The sequence below is a fragment of the Triturus cristatus genome, chromosome 11, assembly GCF_964204655.1.
Source record: "Triturus cristatus chromosome 11, aTriCri1.1, whole genome shotgun sequence".
Taxonomy (NCBI): domain Eukaryota; kingdom Metazoa; phylum Chordata; class Amphibia; order Caudata; family Salamandridae; genus Triturus; species Triturus cristatus.
Genome location: NC_140594.1, coordinates 902,083,285 through 902,104,899, shown reverse-complemented (window position 1 = coordinate 902,104,899; position 21,615 = coordinate 902,083,285). Strand labels below are relative to the sequence as shown.

General features: G+C 42.8%; 1 protein-coding gene across 2 annotated transcripts in view; it reads right to left on the bottom strand.

Annotated features, from left to right (window-relative positions):
- Window positions 1–20,708, bottom strand: part of STRIT1 (small transmembrane regulator of ion transport 1) — a 74,320-nt gene extending 53,612 nt beyond the window's left edge. The window contains exon 1 of one of the 2 annotated variants that reach the window (XM_085634814.1): window positions 20,559–20,708. In XM_085634814.1, coding sequence (XP_085490940.1) covers window positions 20,559–20,571 — 13 coding nt within the window. In that variant the 5' untranslated portion in view covers window positions 20,572–20,708. The remainder of the gene's footprint in view (window positions 1–20,558) is intronic. The other variant, XM_085634815.1, reaches the window with a different exon arrangement.
- Window positions 20,709–21,615: the final 907 nt, after the last annotated feature.

Below are 21,615 nucleotides of genomic sequence, written 5' to 3'. Positions count from 1 at the left end.
TAGTTCTGCTGGAACTGGTAATAATGTAGCTGGATTCAACGTGTTGCATCTCTTTATGTGTATATGATTTGCTAACAGTGTCAGCTCATATCCGGATAATCGCGCACTAGTTAAGTGTTGTGTCTTGGTCCTGTTTAACAATGTGTCCACAGCATGTGGAACCATAACAATCAATGTATTATCCATTACTAGGCCAGCAGACTGTCGAATAGACATAGCTGCGGCGGCTGTAGCTCTCAGACAACTTGGCAATGCCCTCGCTACCGGGTCCAAGGTTGACGAAAAATACGCGCATGGACGCGGTCTGTCGCCAAAAGGCTGTGTTAACACTGATAATGCGCAACCATCTTTCTCATGAACATACAATGTAAAAGGCTTGCTGTAGTCAGGGGTACCCAACACAGGAGCTGAACACAATGCATTACGCAATTCCAAAAAACGTTTCTGACACTCTTCAGACCATGGAATAGGATTCGGTGTGTCTTTGCATGTTAATGCTAACAAAGGTTTTGCCAACAAAGAAAAATTGGGAATCCAATGCCTACAGTATGAAGTAATGCCCAAGAAGGCACGCACTTCTCTCTGTGTTCTTGGCACACTCAACTGTGCAATGGCTTGAATTCTTTCTGGGGTCAGTTTCCTTCCCTCCTTCGATAAGAGATGACCTAAGTAGGTCACTTCTTGTCAACAATATTGCATCTTTGAGAGAGACACTTTGTGATGAAAGGCAGACAAATGACGCAACAATGACAAGGTAGCGTTTTTGCAAATCTTTTCAGTATCCGCGGCGATTAGTAAATCGTCAACATACTGAATAAGGATAGCGCCACTGGGTAAAACCAGTGCATCAAGCTGCGCTTTTAAAGCCTGACTGTATATTGATGGACTTTCACAGTAGCCCTGTGGAGCGCGTTTAAAGCGGAAGCTGCAACCTCCTAAACTGAAGCCAAACATGTCTCTGCTCTCTTCTGCAATTGGGATGCTAAAGAAAGCATTCTTCAGATCGATCACTGAGAACCATGCAGCGGAGGCTGGAAACATAGTTAACAAGGCAGTTATGTCAGGAACAACTGGAAACTGTGGCACAACAATCTTATTAACCTCTCTAAGATCAATCACAAATCTGTAAACAGGTGGCTGTGAAGGGTCCGTTCGTTTTAAGACAGGTAAAACAGGACTATTGCAAACGTTGTCTCTTGTCTCTTCAATTACATCCTTTTTAATCAAATCACTGACAATTGCTAACAATGCTTTCTGACCTTCATTGGAGATCTTGTACTGGGGAATATGTGGCAATCTGACTTTGGCTTTTAAAGTGACCACGTATGGCGGTATTTCCAAAAGACCCACATCATTGGGACCAGTAGCCAAAAGGACATCCGGAAGGGATGATAATTCAAGTGGCATTGCATTTTTAGACAAATACATTGGGGAAATCACTTTCTTGCCTAATGTAAGTTGTACTCCTGAGGGAGAACAATATAGCGTTGCATGCAATCTTTTTAGCAAATCTAATCCTAGCAGATTTTCACCACAACCTGTCGTTAGGATGAGGGGTGCTTTTAGCTCACAAGGTCCAACAGAAAGTGACATAGGACTAGAAATCGGGTTCCTAACTGGGGCGCCAGAAAAACCTACTGAAACATTCATTTCGCCAGACAAAGGCGCGCCAGGGAGTTTTGAATGCATGATTGAACTCTTTGCAGCACCAGTATCCAGCAGAAAGGGCTCCGTTACATTTGCTGTAGTTACTTTAACATAAGGTCCGCTCTGATCCACTGGCACTGAAACAACTCCCTCTCTCTGTCTACGGCTGTCCTAGTAACCATTATCTTCTACATTGTCATCTTCTGCATAATAATCATTATTGTAATACTGAGCTGTATTACCAGTCGCGTTGGCTTGCTGATCAAAGCTATTTATGGTATTTTGAGGCGGAAGAGGACGCGCGTTCTGGGGAACATTTCCACGCCCTCTGCCTCTAGGAGCTTGCTGACCACCTCTACCTCTTGCGCCATACGCATTACTGTTACGCTGCATTAATTTAGGGCAACTATATTTAAAATGACCTTCCTCTTTGCAATATGAACATTGGTTGGGACCTACAGGGATTCGTGGTTGATAATACCCATTCATTTGCTGACTATTCTGAAATTGTTGGGGTTGCTGATAGATACCTTGGGTTTGCCTATAATTATTCTGTCCTCCACGTGGTGGATAAGCCTGCTGCAAGAGGACCTTTGTTTTCAGTTCTTTTGTTTTCTTATCTGTTCTATCCTTCTCATCTTTGTCTCTATTTTCATAATACTGTGCAGTAGCCAGTATTTGCGCTGAAGAGGAAATAGCCCAAGAACTTTCTGAGTCTTTTAATTTTTTACACAACTCGGGAAGTAGATTCTGCACAAATTTATCAACGAATAACCGTTGGCCACCTTCAGTGCTCATGTCTTGACCACTGTGGTCGATAAACGTTTCTTCAAACCTGGTAAAGAAATCGGACACTGTCTCATCTTTCTTCTGCTTACATGCGGATAATTTATCCCAATTTACGCGCATCGCGGGCATTAAAGTTTTCATATATGTAATAATTCTGCCAGGGAGTTCTGCTACCAGAGGCTCAGGTTTTGCACCACCAACTTGTCTAGTGTCTGCGGCAATAATATTAGCCCATGTAGCACCTAGTTCTGCATCGTGATCTACATTACGAATTGACCCCCACAAAGGCTGTGGAACAACATTTCCAAACAACATATCAATGTCAGCTAGATTCATGATACATGATCCTGCAGTTTGTGATAACTCCTTATAATATCCTGCAGGGTTTTTACGGGGGTTAGGCAATGTCTGTTTAAGCACTATTACTTCAGATCGTTTCCAAGGGACATGCACCCAAACACGCTGAAAATGAGCTGGCATAGCAGCAATACCATTAGCGGCATTAGCCGCAACAGCTTCCTTCCATACCGGAGGGACTTCTCTCATAGGGTATTGTCGCGCTTTTCCCTTTCTCCCCACAGGGAAATCTTGTTCAAACAACGACTGTTGACAATCATCATTCCTCAAGGATAATAAGATCGCAACTGCTCTATTTACGTCGGGCCCACAATCGTACCTTTTCCAAAATCGAATCTCACTCGACACAACTCCTGCGGGTTTGGATCTCTACCATGATCATCCAATTCCTCACAGAGGATTTCACACATTTTGTCGAACACATACCTCTGTTTCGGGGCATCCCATTGGTGAAAAACGTCAACAACTGACTCCACATCATAGAGTGAAGAAAAAATAATCCACCTACGCGCCATTTGATCTAATGTCTTTTTCTCTTCAGGATCAGGCAGCTGACTGCGCAATTGCTTACGTTGTAAACCAGGGGTCGCACTAGATGACCCAAAGAGAGGCGACATCAAACTAGTAACTACATTAGCTAGACGTTGTCATGCTGAAGGAGAAGTTGAGGCAAAAATGGGGGGATAGACAGAGGGAAGAAAAGCGGGTGCAGATACAGGTACCTGGGTAGTGTAAGAAGGAGCGCCAGGGGAAGCCGCTGGCGTGCTAGGCAAAGTCGCAGGAAGCGCGGGGGTAACAGGTAACAAAACTGGCGGCCCTTGAGAGGGCTGCACTGCAGGGATAGGAGCCAGCTGTGGAGGAGCTGGCGGCTGTGGGAAGGCTTGCGGCATATTTACTGGAGGCTGCACATTTACAAGCTGTGGAGGTGCTGTGGCATTTTGCGCATATGGGGGTGGCGAACTTAGCAAATGGGACATTAGGGAATCTTTCTCATTCTCTTTTGTCTCATCTTGCACAAGGGGTGACAAAACAGGGTAACATTTATCGATCCCTAGTTTGCGCTGTCTATGTAATTGCTCATTAATTTGTTCCTCCTCATTATCTTTAAATTGCACAGCTGCTTGCATAACTGACATACCTCTTTCTCTCTTATTCCTTTTCGCTAGCTTAATTTCCTTCTGTTTGGCTTCCTTTCGCCATAGGCGGAAAGAATCAAACATCGCCGGCCGGGCTTTCTTTTTAAACAATTTAACTTCCAAATTATCTAAGATATCTGTATCGAAACTACCATTTTGGGGCCATTTTAAAACACCGTCCTTTCTGGTGTATCGGATCCATACTTCATTATATGCAATGGGGCCCACGCCATGTTTTACATAAAGCTCATAAGTTGGAGTTCCAATTGGAGGAACCGGACATGAATCCTCTAACTGGAAATCCCTTCCACAACCCAAACAAAATAATCTTCCAAATACACTAGCACCAGGCATCTTTGCTCACTAGTCTAGTTCCAAACTTCAAAGGATTATCGATTACGATAGTCTCGTGAATACACGAGTCCTCTGGCTTTGGCATTTGCAAACTCCAAATCAAAATTATCCTGAAGGATACAAAACAAATTGGGAGATGCTCCACTTATACTTAACTGAATATCGATGATCAATGGCGTCACCAGAAGACTCTCTCGATTGTTTCGCACTACAAAAATCGTCAAGGGTCCAAAACGGGGTGATTAATCAGGGCAGCAGTCCTTCGTATCCGTCGGGACGCGGAGAACCTCGCAGAAATGACTTTCGGACCACGTCGACATGCAGGGGTCGATGAAGTGGCGGCCTTCCTCCAGAATTTCCACACGAAGCTCCTCACGAACCTCTGGCTTGGACCGGTACCGCTGAAATCGCGCCGAGTTGGGCGCCAACTGAAGTACTGGGAATTTTAAGCCCAGCGGTGCAGGGGAACACACCCTATGACTTCGGGTTCTTCCTGTTTCAGACCTACAGAAACACAGAGTCTTCTGGGTGAAGTCAAAGATCAGTTTATTGGCTGCAGACCAATTACAGGTATCCTAGAAGTACAACAGCGTGTATGTTCTCAGGAGACTGCTAAAAATCACAGAAACGGGCTTCTCCTTAAATACAACATATCCTGCCTCAGGCACACATTCCTTGGTTTACGATATGGCCATATACATGTATACATTTCAAACGAAAAGGCAGAGTCATGATGACCATCCCACATTCCAGTTAAGCCAGCCCACAATTATTTACCCAGCAAGTCTCAGATCCCACATCAGATATCGATAGGCCCCAATAAACACGAGCCATCTCCTGTTTGGAAAACAAGCCATAAAGCAGGAACAGTCAGGTGTGAAAGAGATTAGCTGGAGGCTCGTGTGGGATGAAAAGGCTTTATGGTGTGTCAAACCCTGATGCTAATCACAGGTGGAGCGAAGGACGGGGAGCTCGTGAGACCGGACTGACCTGGGGCAGCGGAGCCAAGCTGCCCAGGTCACAGAGAAGTCAAAGGAAGGCACATGTGCTCTAAAAGGCCCGTATTTGCTTCATGATATGTAGCCTATGTGAGGGCAACCATAAGATGGCCACCGCTCTAAGATGGAACCCACGGAGTCAAGTATAATAACGTATACATAGTGCATTCATAGCTAAAACGTTACACAAAGCACTTGTACATACAGCATTGACCATTCGCGGTTCGCTAATACCGGGATAGACAGGGGTAGGGCCCTGCCTCCTACGCGGTCCCAAATTTTAAAGTACAACACCTGAGAAGCTTGCTTTACTGGTATGCCCCTAAGAGACATCTTCGCTCAGATGGAGCTAAATTGATAGCAACTCCTAGATTTTTCAAAACTAGGTGGGGTGGCAGAAGCTTTAGGGTGGCTGCTACTAAACTCTGGAATAACTCTTCCGACCTTGTTTGCTTTCAGGAAGGCCCTGAAAACTTGGTTATTTAATAAATAGAGACCCGTGCCTTACATAAGCCTGCCTACTCTGGACCTTAGCGCCAAGACACCTCTGGGTATTTGTGCGCTTAATAAATTATTAACATGACATAATACATTATTACATTCCACTCTATGTCACCTCATTCTATGCTAGTCTATGGGACACCACTCAACTCTACACCAGTCCACTATATGCTATTTCACTCTACCCCACTCCACTATACACTACTCCAGTCTACACCACTCCACTGTACGCCACTCCACTCTATGCAATTCTACTCTATGCTATTCCACTGTACTGTACTCTACTCTACTCCACTGTACTCCACGCTACGCTATTCCGCTCTACACCAACCCATTCAATGCTATTATACTGTACAGAACTTCAATCGTTGCCCATCACTGTATGGTATTTCACTCTGCTCCACTCGACTGTATGCTATTACACTCTACCCCACCCCACAATATACCACTCCAGTCTAAACTACTTCATTGTACACCACTCCACTGATTGCTACTACACTATACGATATTACACTCTACGCCACTCTACTGTATGCCACTCCAGTCTATGCTACTCCACTCTATGCTATTCCACTTTATGTCACTCCACTGTACTCTACTTCACTCTATGCCACTCAAGTGTACTCTCCTCCACTCTATATAACCCTACTCTACAAACTCTACTACACTCTGCTAGATTCTACTCCACTCTATCCCCGTACACCACACTGTCCAAATTTGCACTCAACTCTATGCCCGTATATTCTATTGTACAACTCTCTACTGCACTACCCGACAGTTTCCAACACTGTATGACACAGCACACCACTCTACTGCATGAGACGCCACTCCAATTTATAACAGTTTCCTTGACTCTTTTTTTAATTTTTTTTAATTTTTTTATTTTTTTATTTGCAGTTTGAACACATCCATAGAAATAAAAATAAAAAAAGCATCGGTACGTATACATATCAAGCCGACACAAAATACAATACATAAAATACAAGAACAAACTTATAAAAGCATATTTAGAAATTTGTGGACCTACCAAGGCTAGCTACTAATCGTCTCCCTCCATATTGAGATCGGGGCCCAGAATTTTCTACCAAAATCCCGCATTTTTTTGCCCTTCTGCTCATACAGACAGCTCTCTATGTTATGTATACTCAGCAGCCTTGAAAGCCACATTTGAAAAGAAGGGGCCAGAGAATCTTTCCAACCTGAGGAAATTAAGATCCGGAGAACCGCCACAGACATAAAAACCAGCGCTTCTTTGATTTGAACCAATTTCTGCTTGTGATCACAGCCCAATAACATCAGGGTAGGAGATAGATCGATCTTATGACCTAGCAGCCCCTCCCAAAACGTACACACTTCCCTCTGTACTGAGGACAATGCGCTGCAATAAAAAAACACATGCAAAAGATCTGCTTGCCCAGCGTTGCATCTAGGGCATCTATCATCCCCCCTAACCCACCAAGCGAATAACTTGGCAGGAGAATGATATAAATGAAATACCGTTTTATAATGCTGGGCCCTCAGATTAGTAGATCTAAAATCTTTTTTTTTCAGAGTGATGGCCAAGTCTAAATCTACATCCGGATCTGCCAATTTCCGAGCCAGAGCTACCTCTGTTTTTTCCAGATCGTCTTGTATTTCCGCAATTAGCTGCTTGTAAACCCCTTTTATCTTTTTACACCCCACCATTAACAGTTCGATTACTGGGGCATCCTCCTTAAACGACGATTTTGGTCTCAATGCCTTTAAAAACCAAGCAACTTGGCAATACAAAAACCAATGATTGGCCGGAATACCAAACCTTTGTTGAATGGCATCAAAACCTAGCTGTTCAAGTTCCCCCATATATCTCCGAAAGTCCTAATGCCAAAGTTCCTCCATACCTGTAAATTCCTATCAGCCCCGACAAAAGGGAGTAGACTTGAGTTACACAGGAGGAGAAAACGGTTTACTTTTGGAATTTTGCAAAGCTTAGAGATAGACCTCCAAACCTCCCAGACCCCTCCCAAGATCTTCAACCGGGGCCTCTTATAGTACCTGCGATCCACTTCACGCCACAACAGCCCGAGGGCCTTTTCCCCGATTAACAACTCAAAAATGGAGGGTAAGTCCTGAGCAGGCGAATTAATAACACCAGAATTAATCTCCTGTTGAAACAGGATGGACATTTGTGTCAATAGGCATGACCAATGATATAATCTCAAGTTCTGTAGGGCCAGCCCACCCCTTTCCCTAGGCAGTGACATATAGTTTGTAGATCGCCTGATCCTAACGTACTGCCAAATAAATTTTATAAAAATAGACTCCAAGCTTTTGATTGTTTTTTCATCCAAAAATAGAGGTATGGCTCTAAACAGATAAAGAACTCTAGGAAAGATAGACATTTTTAAAACATTTACCCTCCCGATCAGTGAAAGATGTAACACGTCTATCCTCTTTAGCTCTTTTTCAATAGATTTCATGAGTGGAGGATAGTTCTCAGCGATTATTTCTCCGACTGAGGCATTGATCTTTATCCCTAGATAAGTTGCTGAGTCCACATATCTCAAATCAATTTTAGCTATATTCACAGAACAAATTATTTGAGTCTTGGACTCGTTTAGAAGATAGCCCGACAGCTTACCAAACTCCTCTGCTATTTCAACCAAGGCCGTAAGCGCCTGCTGGGGATTAACTGTAATAATTGCCAGATCGTCGGCATAGGCCAAGATTTTACTAGTGTGGCCATTACATACCACCGGACTAATCCTGGAAGAACCCAACATTTTCTGAATAAGAGGGTCAATATACAAAGCGAAGAGGATTGGGGAGCAGGGGCAGCCTTGGCGGGTGCCTCTCTTAATATCTATCTTCTCAGAGCTCTCTCCCATGACTACCACACTTGCAACCGGATCTACATACATTGCTTTGAGAGCTCTGATAACTTTCTCCCCAAATCCTCTCCCTACCAAAACACCCCATAGGAAATCCCAGACGACACTATCGAAGGCTTTTTCTGCATCGAGCAGGATCATGGCCATCTCCCCTCCCCCTGCTACCTGGGCATCAAACAGTGCAATTGCTCTCCTAATATGGTCCGTAGTGCTGCGGCCCGGAATAAATCCATGTTGCCAGGGGGAGACAAGACCACCAATGATCCTGCCCAACCTCTTTGCCCAAACCTTTGAGTATAACTTAGTATCCGCATTAATAAGCGAAATTGGACGATAAGAGCCACGTTTCTCCGGGGGTTTCCCCTTCTTATGAAAGACAACGATATTGGTTTCTCGCCAGGAGGCTGGAACCACTCCCGTACACATTATTCCATTAAATAAATCCACTAATAATGGTATAACCACTGGTTCTAAACATTTGTAGACCTCCAAGGGGATCCTATCCGGGCCAGCAGCCTTACCGGAGGCTAGCTCATGCAGAGCTTCTATAATCTCTCCCCCACTAATATCCCTATCGAGTTCATCCTTCTCCAAGATATTAAGGCGGGGGCTATTATCCGCCACCTCAACCCCCTGATTACCATCCTGCGTTTCCTCGTCATACAGGCGTTGATAGAAGTTTTTAAAAGCCTGTAGGATCTCGTTTATCTGCGTGAATTCCTCACCATTTTCTTCAATCAGGGAAATAATATTCCTAGCTCTTCCCTGTCTTATTTGTAAAGCTAAAACCCTGCCTGCCTGCTCTCCCGTTTCATAGCGCTTGGCCTTAGATGTTAGATACTCTCCTGAAGCTTTCTGGATCATCAACTTCTGAAGTTCAGCTCTAATTTTTAACAGTTCGCTCTGGCTCTTCCTACTGTCCCCACCCGTAATTATATCACTCATATGCTGTTCTTCTGCTTCAGACAGAATACCCACTAACCTCTACCTTCCCTCTTATCCTCCTTTCTTATCCTGGCCCCGAAGCTTAAAGATTCCCCCCTTAAAGCCACTTTGAATGACTCCCAGACAACAATCCTGGACGCACTATATCTATTGGCAGCAAAAAACTCATCTGCCCAATTCAAAATATGCCCGGTGAATCTTGTATCTCCCAATAATTGCCTCTCAAAAGTCCACCTGGTCCTGACCCTATCAGAACCAGTTATTTCATAGGACAGTATCAGCGGATTATGGTCAGACAATAACTTCGGGGGTTTCGTTATTCCTACCCTATTTATTTCGTTGGAAGAAATAAAGAAATAATCCAACTTAGTGAACTTCTGATAAGGGTTTGAAAAATATGTATAACCCAGTTTTAATGGTTCTTTTGTGCCCCACACATCCTTCAACCCATGAGAATTGATAAGGGCTTTTATTGCCCTAAAAACTGTTGGTTTTCGACCCTGATACATCACTGAGTCGCTCCAATCAGCGGAGATATTAAGATCGCCGCACATAATTATGGGGGTTGGCCAGGAAGCTAGTTCTAATTCTAAAAAGTCAAAGAGCTCCGGATCATCTTCATTTGACCCGTACACTACACAAAGTGTCGGGCCACTTTCTAGTTCGACTAGAACCCATCTGCCATTTTTATCCGACTTAGTCCGTCTAACCCCTCCCAGAATTTTTTTTAATAAAATCGCAACCCCCCTATTTGTTGAAGATTGGGTAGAGCAGGCCGCCAGCTCAAAGCCACTGAGAGACAACAAGTTCCTCTTAGACCAAGGAAGGTGAGTCTCCTGAAGACAGAGAATGTTGATTCAATTACTCTTAATAAAATGAGCCAGCCTTAAACGTTTCCTCCAGTCATTCAGCTCACCTATATTTAAAGAGCAAACCCTAATACAAACCATCTTGGCATAATATTAGAACAGCACAATAAGCCTGCTTTTCGAGCTGCTTCTGTATCACTAACGCCATTATCTGACCAAATGAAAAAACAAGATGAAACAAACTGCAATTTTTACCCTTATTTTTCCCCCGTTGACCCCCAAACCCCCACCTCCATTCCTCCCGCCCTGACCTGCCTCCCTTCCTAAGTGAACCCCACCCCTAACGCTGACCCTCTCCCGGACCCTCCTTAGTGAAGCACTCAGACCTAGTCTGTGCATATGATGGTGCTGCAGGGGGTATGTGAGGGCAAACACAGAGAAAACAAAATAACTGAAACCCTTGAAAGCCCCTTAACTTGATTATAACTACTTTTCCCTATTTTATCTTATCGGAACAGACTGCGATCCCGACCACCCCCGGTATAAGGAGATTTAACACCCAGAATCCAGTCCACCGACTAGTCAGCCTTCCTGTCCAAAGAGACCAAATACTCCTTTGCTTTAATTTCTGACGAAAAAAAGAAGGTCCTCCCATCGTTAATCACTTTTAGCTGAGCCGGATTAATAAGATAGGCTTGGATTCTCTTCTCCTGAAATGGTTTGATCATTTCCCTCAGACGCCATCTTCTTTCCACCGTCGTGTGACAATAATCCGGGCGGACGAAAAAGGAAAACCCGTCACCACTTCTCCTAGCATCTGGTCTGGCCTTTTCTGCAACAGACTGTCTCAAAATGAAGTTGCCAAAAAATATTAATACTGCTCTGGGTTTATCGCCTTCTTTAACATTGGACCGAGTCTTGAAAGGGGTGCGATGAACTCTTTGAATTTCATTAGCCCAGTTCCAGCTTGAGAGCTCTGGAAATGCTTGTTCAAAGAGCTTGATGGTAAATGCCCTTATGTCCGGCCCTTCCACCCCCTCCGGGACCCCCAAGACCCTCAAGTTATTCCTACGGAGCCTATTCTCCATCTCCTCCATTTTCCACTGTAGATCCATGACCTGAGAGCATTGGGCGTTGACTTTGCTAGTAGCCTCAGCTACCTCGGCCTCCGTGGATACCACCTTCTCTTCCAAATTAGAGACTCTGTCTGCCGTATTAGCGCAGACTTTTGATAACTTCCTTACAACTCCCTGCATCTTCCTCACGGCAGCCTGTACTTTGCGGTTATCCTGGCGCGTTTCCTCTCTGTGGGTAAGGATCTCCTGGTGTATAGTTTCCAAGAGGGAACGATGAGAGCTATCCACCGCATGTCCTCCCTGCAGGGCTAAGTCAGGAGAGTGATCCCATCTCAGATCATCAACTTCTGAAGTTCAGCTCTAATTTTTAACAGTTCGCTCTGGCTCTTCCTACTGTCCCCACCCGTAATTATATCACTCATATGCTGTTCTTCTGCTTCAGACAGAATACCCACTAACCTCTACCTTCCCTCTTATCCTCCTTTCTTATCCTGGCCCCGAAGCTTAAAGATTCCCCCCTTAAAGCCACTTTGAATGACTCCCAGACAACAATCCTGGACGCACTATATCTATTGGCAGCAAAAAACTCATCTGCCCAATTCAAAATATGCCCGGTGAATCTTGTATCTCCCAATAATTGCCTCTCAAAAGTCCACCTGGTCCTGACCCTATCAGAACCAGTTATTTCATAGGACAGTATCAGCGGATTATGGTCAGACAATAACTTCGGGGGTTTCGTTATTCCTACCCTATTTATTTCGTTGGAAGAAATAAAGAAATAATCCAACTTAGTGAACTTCTGATAAGGGTTTGAAAAATATGTATAACCCAGTTTTAATGGTTCTTTTGTGCCCCACACATCCTTCAACCCATGAGAATTGATAAGGGCTTTTATTGCCCTAAAAACTGTTGGTTTTCGACCCTGATACATCACTGAGTCGCTCCAATCAGCGGAGATATTAAGATCGCCGCACATAATTATGAGGGTTGGCCAGGAAGCTAGTTCTAATTCTAAAAAGTCAAAGAGCTCCGGATCATCTTCATTTGACCCGTACACTACACAAAGTGTCGGGCCACTTTCTAGTTCGACTAGAACCCATCTGCCATTTTTATCCGACTTAGTCCGTCTAACCCCTCCCAGAATTTTTTTTAATAAAATCGCAACCCCCCTATTAGTTGAAGATTGGGTAGAGCAGGCCGCCAGCTCAAAGCCACTGAGAGACAACAAGTTCCTCTTAGACCAAGGAAGGTGAGTCTCCTGAAGACAGAGAATGTTGATTCAATTACTCTTAATAAAATGAGCCAGCCTTAAACGTTTCCTCCAGTCATTCAGCTCACCTATATTTAAAGAGCAAACCCTAATACAAACCATCTTGGCATAATATTAGAACAGCACAATAAGCCTGCTTTTCGAGCTGCTTCTGTATCACTAACGCCATTATCTGACCAAATGAAAAAACAAGATGAAACAAACTGCAATTTTTACCCTTATTTTTCCCCCGTTGACCCCCAAACCCCCACCTCCATTCCTCCCGCCCTGACCTCCCTCCCTTCCTAAGTGAACCCCACCCCTAACGCTAACCCTCTCCCGGACCCTCCTTAGTGAAGCGCTCAGACCTAGTCTGTGCATATGATGGTGCTGCAGGGGATATGTGAGGGCAAACACAGAGAAAACAAAATAACTGAAACCCTTGAAAGCCCCTTAACTTGATTATAACTACTTTTCCCTATTTTATCTTATCGGAACAGACTGCGATCCCGACCACCCCCGGTATAAGGAGATTTAACACCCAGAATCCAGTCCACCGACTAGTCAGCCTTCCTGTCCAAAGAGACCAAATACTCCTTTGCTTTAATTTCTGACGAAAAAAAGAAGGTCCTCCCATCGTTAATCACTTTTAGCTGAGCCGGATTAATAAGATAGGCTTGGATTCTCTTCTCCTGAAATGGTTTGATCATTTCCCTCAGACGCCATCTTCTTTCCACCGTCGTGTGACAATAATCCGGGCGGACGAAAAAGGAAAACCCGTCACCACTTCTCCTAGCATCTGGTCTGGCCTTTTCTGCAACAGACTGTCTCAAAATGAAGTTGCCAAAAAATATTAATACTGCTCTGGGTTTATCGCCTTCTTTAACATTGGACCGAGTCTTGAAAGGGGTGCGATGAACTCTTTGAATTTCATTAGCCCAGTTCCAGCTTGAGAGCTCTGGAAATGCTTGTTCAAAGAGCTTGATGGTAAATGCCCTTATGTCCGGCCCTTCCACCCCCTCCGGGACCCCCAAGACCCTCAAGTTATTCCTACGGAGCCTGTTCTCCATCTCCTCCATTTTCCACTGTAGATCCATGACCTGAGAGCATTGGGCGTTTACTTTGCTAGTAGCCTCAGCTACCTCGGCCTCCGTGGATACCACCTTCTCTTCCAAATTAGAGACTCTGTCTGCCGTATTAGCGCAGACTTTTGATAACTTCCTTACAACTCCCTGCATCTTCCTCACGGCAGCCTGTACTTTGCGGTTATCCTGGCGCGTTTCCTCTCTGTGGGTAAGGATCTCCTGGTGTATAGTTTCCAAGAGGGAACGATGAGAGCTATCCACCGCATGTCCTCCCTGCAGGGCTAAGTCAGGAGTGTGATCCCATCTCAGTTCACGAGAAGAGTGACCTATTTTCAAAGACTGACTCTTGACCACAGGAGGCCGCACACTAGCTGTCGGGAGACCGTCCTCAGATTCAGATTCTGAGCCTAAATAGGAGCTACGTTCTTCTTCTTCGGACCACTCCGCCCCGTCAGAGACAGAGAAATAATATTCACTCGGCACTTTTTCCTTATCAGTCGATGTACCGCTTGGCAATGGATCAGCTCTCTGTGGCTCAATATTTGCTACTGCTCCTGACCCTGGCTGGCCCTCCGAGATACCGCTACATCCTTTTCCCATATCTATGGATGCTCCGGTAACATCCACAGGGGCCGGCTCATCGGGGACAACTTCATTATCTGCAGGAACAGATGACCAAATTAAGATACTCACTGAAGGTACACCAATGGGGATAGTAGGGACAGTACGTTCCTCAGAGGTCGAACAAGAGTTACTAAGAAGAGTATCCACCGATGGACTTGCACCTACCCCCACCGTCTTAGAGCCCTTCTGCTTTTCCTTCCCAACCTTAGGGAAAATGTCCGCGATTGAAGCTGCCGCGAGCCGGGTCCTACCAGCCACCTGCTGCTTTTTTTTCGATTCTCCAGTTAATATTTGGGGTCCTTGCAGGTCCTCATCTCCCTCTGGCTCCATCACCTCCCTTTGAGATTTTTTTCCTGTGCAGCGCTGATTTCACGCCAGCAGCCACCTTGGGGGCCATGATATCCCTCTGCGCTCTCGGCACTCTCAGCGTCAGTGTTTGTCTGCCTAGACTGCCGCTGTCAAACTTCCCAGGCCGTGAGCTGGACGCAGTCACTCTCGCCGTCACTCTCCATTGCCTCGGGACCTGACTCCGCCCCTTCTCGCTTCCGCGGAGCTCGCGGGTTCCATAGGCGGAGGAGAGAGCAGCAAACGCGGCGAAGGCGAAATGAAGAGCCTGTCTTGAAAACTGACACCCGGTAAGTGCCGTCGGCATAGCCGGCTTCTGTGAGCGTTATTTCAGGAAGAACCGTAACTGCGGTAAGATCTCCTTGGGGCTTAGAACATTGCCCTCGCTGCCCAACTGCGTCGGCCTCCGTTACGGAGCCGCCATCTTGCTTCTCCCACAGTTTCCTTGACTCTATGATATGTCACTTCAATGAATGCTATCCCACTCTAAGCTAATCCACTGTACCCTATTACACTCTATGCTACTTCACTCTTTTACACTCCACTGTACCTTATACCTCTGTACGCTATTTCACTGTATGCTACTGCACTTTATGGTAATCCAATTGATATCACTACAATGTATGCTACTCCACTCTATGTGAGGCATGCTTCAAAAATTAATTTACCTTTTGTAAGTTGCATTAATGTTACTTACTTTTACATGTATACACTAGTATATGTAATATTGATATTTTTTCCATGGTATTATTAGCTGGTATGCTTGTACTTTGAATTATGAGTAAGGAAAGTCAATATTTCTGTACATTAGAATGCTTTCTACAATACTTCTGTATCATGATATTTTGGTAGTCATCATTCTGTCATACAATTTCTTGGGAGACCATAAATGTATGTTCCCTAACACATCCACCAAATTCATACATAGGAGTATAATTTTTCAATAATTCACTTTGTATTATTGTCCGAGATGGTGAACAAAGAAATACAATCAATATATCACACACACACCAAGGCCAGTGCTGCTGAAGCCTAAACCTTAGCAGAACATAATCATTCTTCTACTGACACAAAGACTACCACGCTCTGAAATAAGTCCTCTCATTTTGCATCAAAAACTGTGCACCTTTATTTAATGTTTGCAAACAACGGACAAACAAAACACATAAGGAACAAGCAATATACATACCTAGGCTTGCATGGGTAAAGCCCAACCCACACATCCCATGACATACAAAACGCCTCACTGTGACATAATGGGTTTCACTTTGCACCCAATATTGGTGCACACATTTCATTGCTGGCAAACAATGGTTCAAAAAACTGCTTGTGAAAATGAAAACACACATGAACAATAAGACACAAAGATTTTTTTTTAAAGTCTTGTTTTAAAGTAAATTGTTCTAAGGGATAAAGATAAAGCTGTACTGCAAAGAGGAAACTCCCATGATGAAAGTGATGTAAGAGACTTAGGGACAGATGCATCAAACAAATCTTTTGCGATTTGGTAATTGCGAATCTGCATGCATGAAAGTGTGCGGTGCACTTTCTGCGATTCTTAAGGGGTCGCAAATGACCTACCTCATGATTATTATTGAGGTAGGTCACAATTTGCGACCTTCTAGGAATCGCGAAAAATCACAGGGATGGTGGCCTGCTGAGATCAGCAGACCACCATGTCTGTGATTGCTTTTAAATAAAGGAATCATTTTATTTTTGTAAAGCACCCATTTTTCTTAAAGGATAACGAGATGCTTTACAAAAAGAAAAATGAAAAGCTTCTTTTCATTTTGTAAGAGTAGGCAGTGGTTCGTGGGACCACTGACTGCTCTTAAAAATGCTTTTACAAACATTCACAAAGGGGAAGGGGTCCCTTGGGGACCCCGTCCCATTTGTGAATGTCTTACCACCTACTTGAAGTAGGTGGTAATATACAAATGTTTTGCAACTACATTCACATACTGTTGAAATTTGCTATTTGGAAGGGACGCCCTAAACATGCCCCTTCCAAATAGCGAATCGCAAACCCATTTTACGATTCGGTAACAGGTTACAGAATCGCAAAATTGGGTTTGATGCATCACAAAAGCATTTTTTGCGATCGCAAAAGGGCCGATTCTGCGAATCAGCTCGTTTGCGAGGAGAAAAATGCTTGATGCATCTGGTCCAATACCTGTTACCATTAAAAAATGAGAGATTGAAAAAATCTGATTACTTAAACACATGTAAGAAACACATTTGCTCCCCACTAAGCAAATGTGTACCGGGAGTGAAAAATTTATATCAATTAAAAACAAATGTATACATATACAAAAGAGGAGTAAATGAATATCATTAACAAGAAACGAAGAAACACTCCCATTTGAACCAAAAACTATTTAGAATGAAGTATGAATAATAAAATAAACAAAGACAATGCATGTGCCATCCAAAACACATATAAGTATGAAACAAGGGGAGTTAACATTACAGAATTTTTGTTTTTATAACATAACCACCAAATGGGTCAACTCATTGAAATAAATACACAGATAAGTATATCAACTCTTTCTTTTATTGACATGTAGTTTTTTAGCATGGTTATTTGAAAAACACTATTTCAATGTGTGTCTTTTTCTCAAACATTACCTATGATTACATCCACATAAAAATCAGATAGCATATTCAAGTATTGGATGTACAGAAGTATGGCCTTTGCTCCGGTATCACAAACAGTGAAGCAAATCAACACGAGGACTTGAATCAGGATTTACTTGCCAGCACTTTGCTTCAAGGGGACACCCCAAGGTTGGTGCAAGAGAATTCCAACAAAAAACACCCATGGTTGTTTACAAAAATTAAAATAAAAAGAATTGTAGAAAAGGATTTTCACCCAACATTCACACTGCTTCAAGGCAGGCGTAACGTTGGACAAAACATTTATTTTCTCCAAACTGTTCCAACTTTGAATTTGTGCTGTGCAGCACACATACACGTTTGGAAGCTTTTTAAACTAAACCTAAGCACAGTATTTTGTACTGGAAGATTAGTCTTCGAGTGCAAAACATATGCTAGACAGCAGGCAAACCCTTGCATTTTCGTACAAGGGTATGCAAGTGGCACAAGGCTGCCTAAAGTGTGCCAATGTAGTGGAAAGAGAAATAGTACTATATCTTTATAGATATGATTCTTCTTCTTCCCTTCGGACGTGATGCAGTGCAGAAACTGTGGACATTCATAACACTGTTAGGTAAGTAAGACATTCTTGAAGTTGGCTAATATATTACTATGTACTTCACAATAAAAACTAAAAATACATTTCTAAATGAAGGTGCTAACTAGGCTCTATATCCAAAACCAATTATACAATGCTAACATTAACCCTGATCCCTTTATGTATTCTTTGCAATATCACACACACTTCAAAGTGAAAGTTACACACTACAGAGCCAACACCTGCACCACCTTTTTTCATCAAACTTTCAACATAATACATGAACACTCCCACCATAATATGCAAAAAGACCCACTTTCAAAGGTGTATCCACCCATCACCAAATTAACACACCCACCACCCAAAATTATATACCTGCACACATCCATCAATATGTGCCCATACAACCAACAGTATTTGGCAACAATAGGATTGTGCAAAGATCGTAGTCAACCACAAACCTGTATGTTGGCCTGAGGTGTTAGCAAACATTAGTTGAGAGACATCTAAGTTGCCAAACATCCCTCAAGTACAGTTAAAATGTCTGAGTAAAAGGAAGATTTTCAGTTATTTGTGAAAGCAAATTCTAGATTCAGGTGCTGCGGCCACAGACAGATTGTTTTATACAACATTCATGTTTAAATGTAAGAGGCTCATGGAGAAGGGTTTGTGTATTTGTTGGTCATCGGAGACACATCAATGCACTTACAGCCACCAAGGTACACTGACACACCTACTATTAAATTTCTGCATACCCAACATCCTCACACCGTCATATGTCAACAGACATACCTTCATGAATCCACATTCTCGCCAGAGCAAACGTTCACAACAACAACAGACTCACATATCCACCATCATGTGTAACACAATAAGCATCATACAACCATAAAACTATAATTTAATATATTCTAGTCTGTAACTACAAGAACGTATTCACATAATTACAAGTTTAGTAAAGTAATACACATACAACCACCATTAACAATTACAAGTTTAGTAAAGTAATACACATACAACCACCATTAACAATTTCTACTGTATCAGTTAAAAAGATTACTCACACCATCATACACCTTTTGACATACGTATGAACAAAAATAACGATAATTTAAAATACATCTCAAGCTAAGATTTATTAAGTAAAAACAGGTGGTGGTTAAGTCTGACTTAGTATCACAGGTTAAGACGCGAGGTGAAACTAGACCCTTACTTGGGAATTTCCTACCTTTATAGTTTTTATAGCAAAGCAGCTATTAACATACTAGTCAACCTTTACTTCCTTTCAACTTTAGTTTTTTAGGGGATAAATAGATAGATAGATAGATAGATAGATAGATAGATAGATAGATAGATAGATAGATAGACAGACAGACAGACAGATAGATAGATAGATAGATAGATAGATAGATAGATAGATAGATAGATAGATAGATAGATAGATAGATAGATAGATAGATAGATAGATAGATAGATAGATAGATAGATAGATAGATAGATAGATAGATAGATAGATAGATAGATAGATAGATAGATAGATAGATAGATAGATAGATAGATATTTAGATGGTTGGATGGATGGATGGATGGATGGATGGATGGATGGATGGATGGACGGACGGACGGACGGACGGACGGACGGACGGACGGACAGACAGACAGACAGACAGACAGACAGACAGACAGATAGACAGACAGACAGATGATAGATAGATAGATAGATAGATAGATAGATAGATAGATAGATAGATAGATAGATAGATAGATAGATAGATAGATAGATAGATAGATAGATAGATAGATAGATAGATAGATAGATAGATAGACGGACAGATAGAGTTGTAGCTCTAGCTTTCCTTCTCACAATTTCTGTTTCTCACAAATCTCTCTCGTCTCTTTCTTATGTCTTGGCAAAAAAAATCATAAAACTACACATACCAACGCAAAAAAAATGAAAAATATGTGCCGAACTATAATATTATGTATGTCTATAAATTACTTCTATCTTTTGATTAACATTTCTGAAATGCACATCCGTTGCCTTGTGAAATGGCAAAAGAGTAATACTTTCCCACTCTCCTGTGTAACAAAGTCAGCATGTGTGTAAAGAGCTAATATCCAGCCAAGAGAAAATGACCTCATATCATCGCAGTGGAAAACCAAAGTGCACTGAACATTGATCTCAAAAAGTATACAGAAAAGTTCAGTTCACACATTCTCTCAATTTGGAAAGCTAATAACATACGTGCTTCAGCATGCACAGTGTAGGTTGGTGTCACCCTAAGCAAAACCAAATGGAAATTAAGTGAATTATAAAAACAAACTTTCAGAATCTAAGAGAATGTGACCATATAAAATGCTGTATGCAAAGTGTGAGCATTTGTTTTCCTCTGATATTTTCACGTTCAAGATAGAATAAAACAGTGCAAAGATACATGCAAGCACTTTTGACGTTTTTGTCGGGACCTATTATTGTACGTGTTACTGTAACTACTCAGTATATTGTTGACAGAGCAAAAAAATACTAATAAAGGCTAATATTGCATTTACATATAAAGAATAAATTATGCACGTTCCTACCTGGCTCTGCCATCCTTCTGGTTGCTGAATCTATTGTAAAGGACTGTGTCTAGCCCCTCCTTGTCGACCTTCTTTGAGCTCCCGGCTTCTTTAAATAGAGTCAATCGTGGAATGCTTTGCAGCTGCCTTCTCAGTAATGCCAATGTATTCCAGCGTCTCACTGTGGTTTTTTTAAAGGGCATGATTGTGGTACCATGTGCAGCTTATGTTCTAGGGATTCCAAAAATACACCATGAAAACAAGCACTGTCAAAACTAATAGGTCTTGCATTTGAAATCTATTGGCTTTGACAATACCTTTTCATTCTGCTCTACAAAAAAAGAGAAAAAAGGCACAATGATGTGGTGGTTACTGGCGGCCACGCCATTCCATAGGCACATGCATACATCATCACTCATGTATGCTCCTTCAAAATAATGCCTGTGTCATTTTATATTTACAGATCGGAGAAGGATCAATAAATTGCAAAAAAAATAAATTGTAGTGTAACAGTGCTTTTTATGGGCTGGGTCAGCTGGAATTTGCTCCTCCAAAAATAATGATTAGAAAAAAGGACAGCGGTGGTGTGTGGGGTCAGTACCAGAGTGAGTGGGAGGGGCAATACAATAAAAATGAAGCTAGCTGAGTGAAGGAGAGGAAAAGCATCCCACAAGGGAGAGAGCAACATAGGGGCAGAAGCATCCGCACGCATAGCATACGGCAAGGGAGTTTGGCTGGGAGAAGCACATGGGAAAGAGAGAGAGACATGCAGTGCGAGGGGAAAAGTACTGGAGGAAGAGAGCTAGAAAACACATGCACTCTCACAGAGTGCGTAAATAAAAAGAAACACTTGGGCTAGATTTTCAAAGAAGTCATGCAGCGCAGCCCCGAAAGAGGCTGTGCTGCGTTGCATGACAGGGAGGGAGCAGGAGAGTGCAATATCTTCAGAGATATGGCTCTCTCCTCCCTTTCCTTAGCGCTAGTGCTTGCCTGAATCTAGCATAGGTTTTGTACTGGAAGGGTACCTTCCTGTACAAAATACTATGCCTAGACAAGTTTAAAAGCTATTCCCACTTTG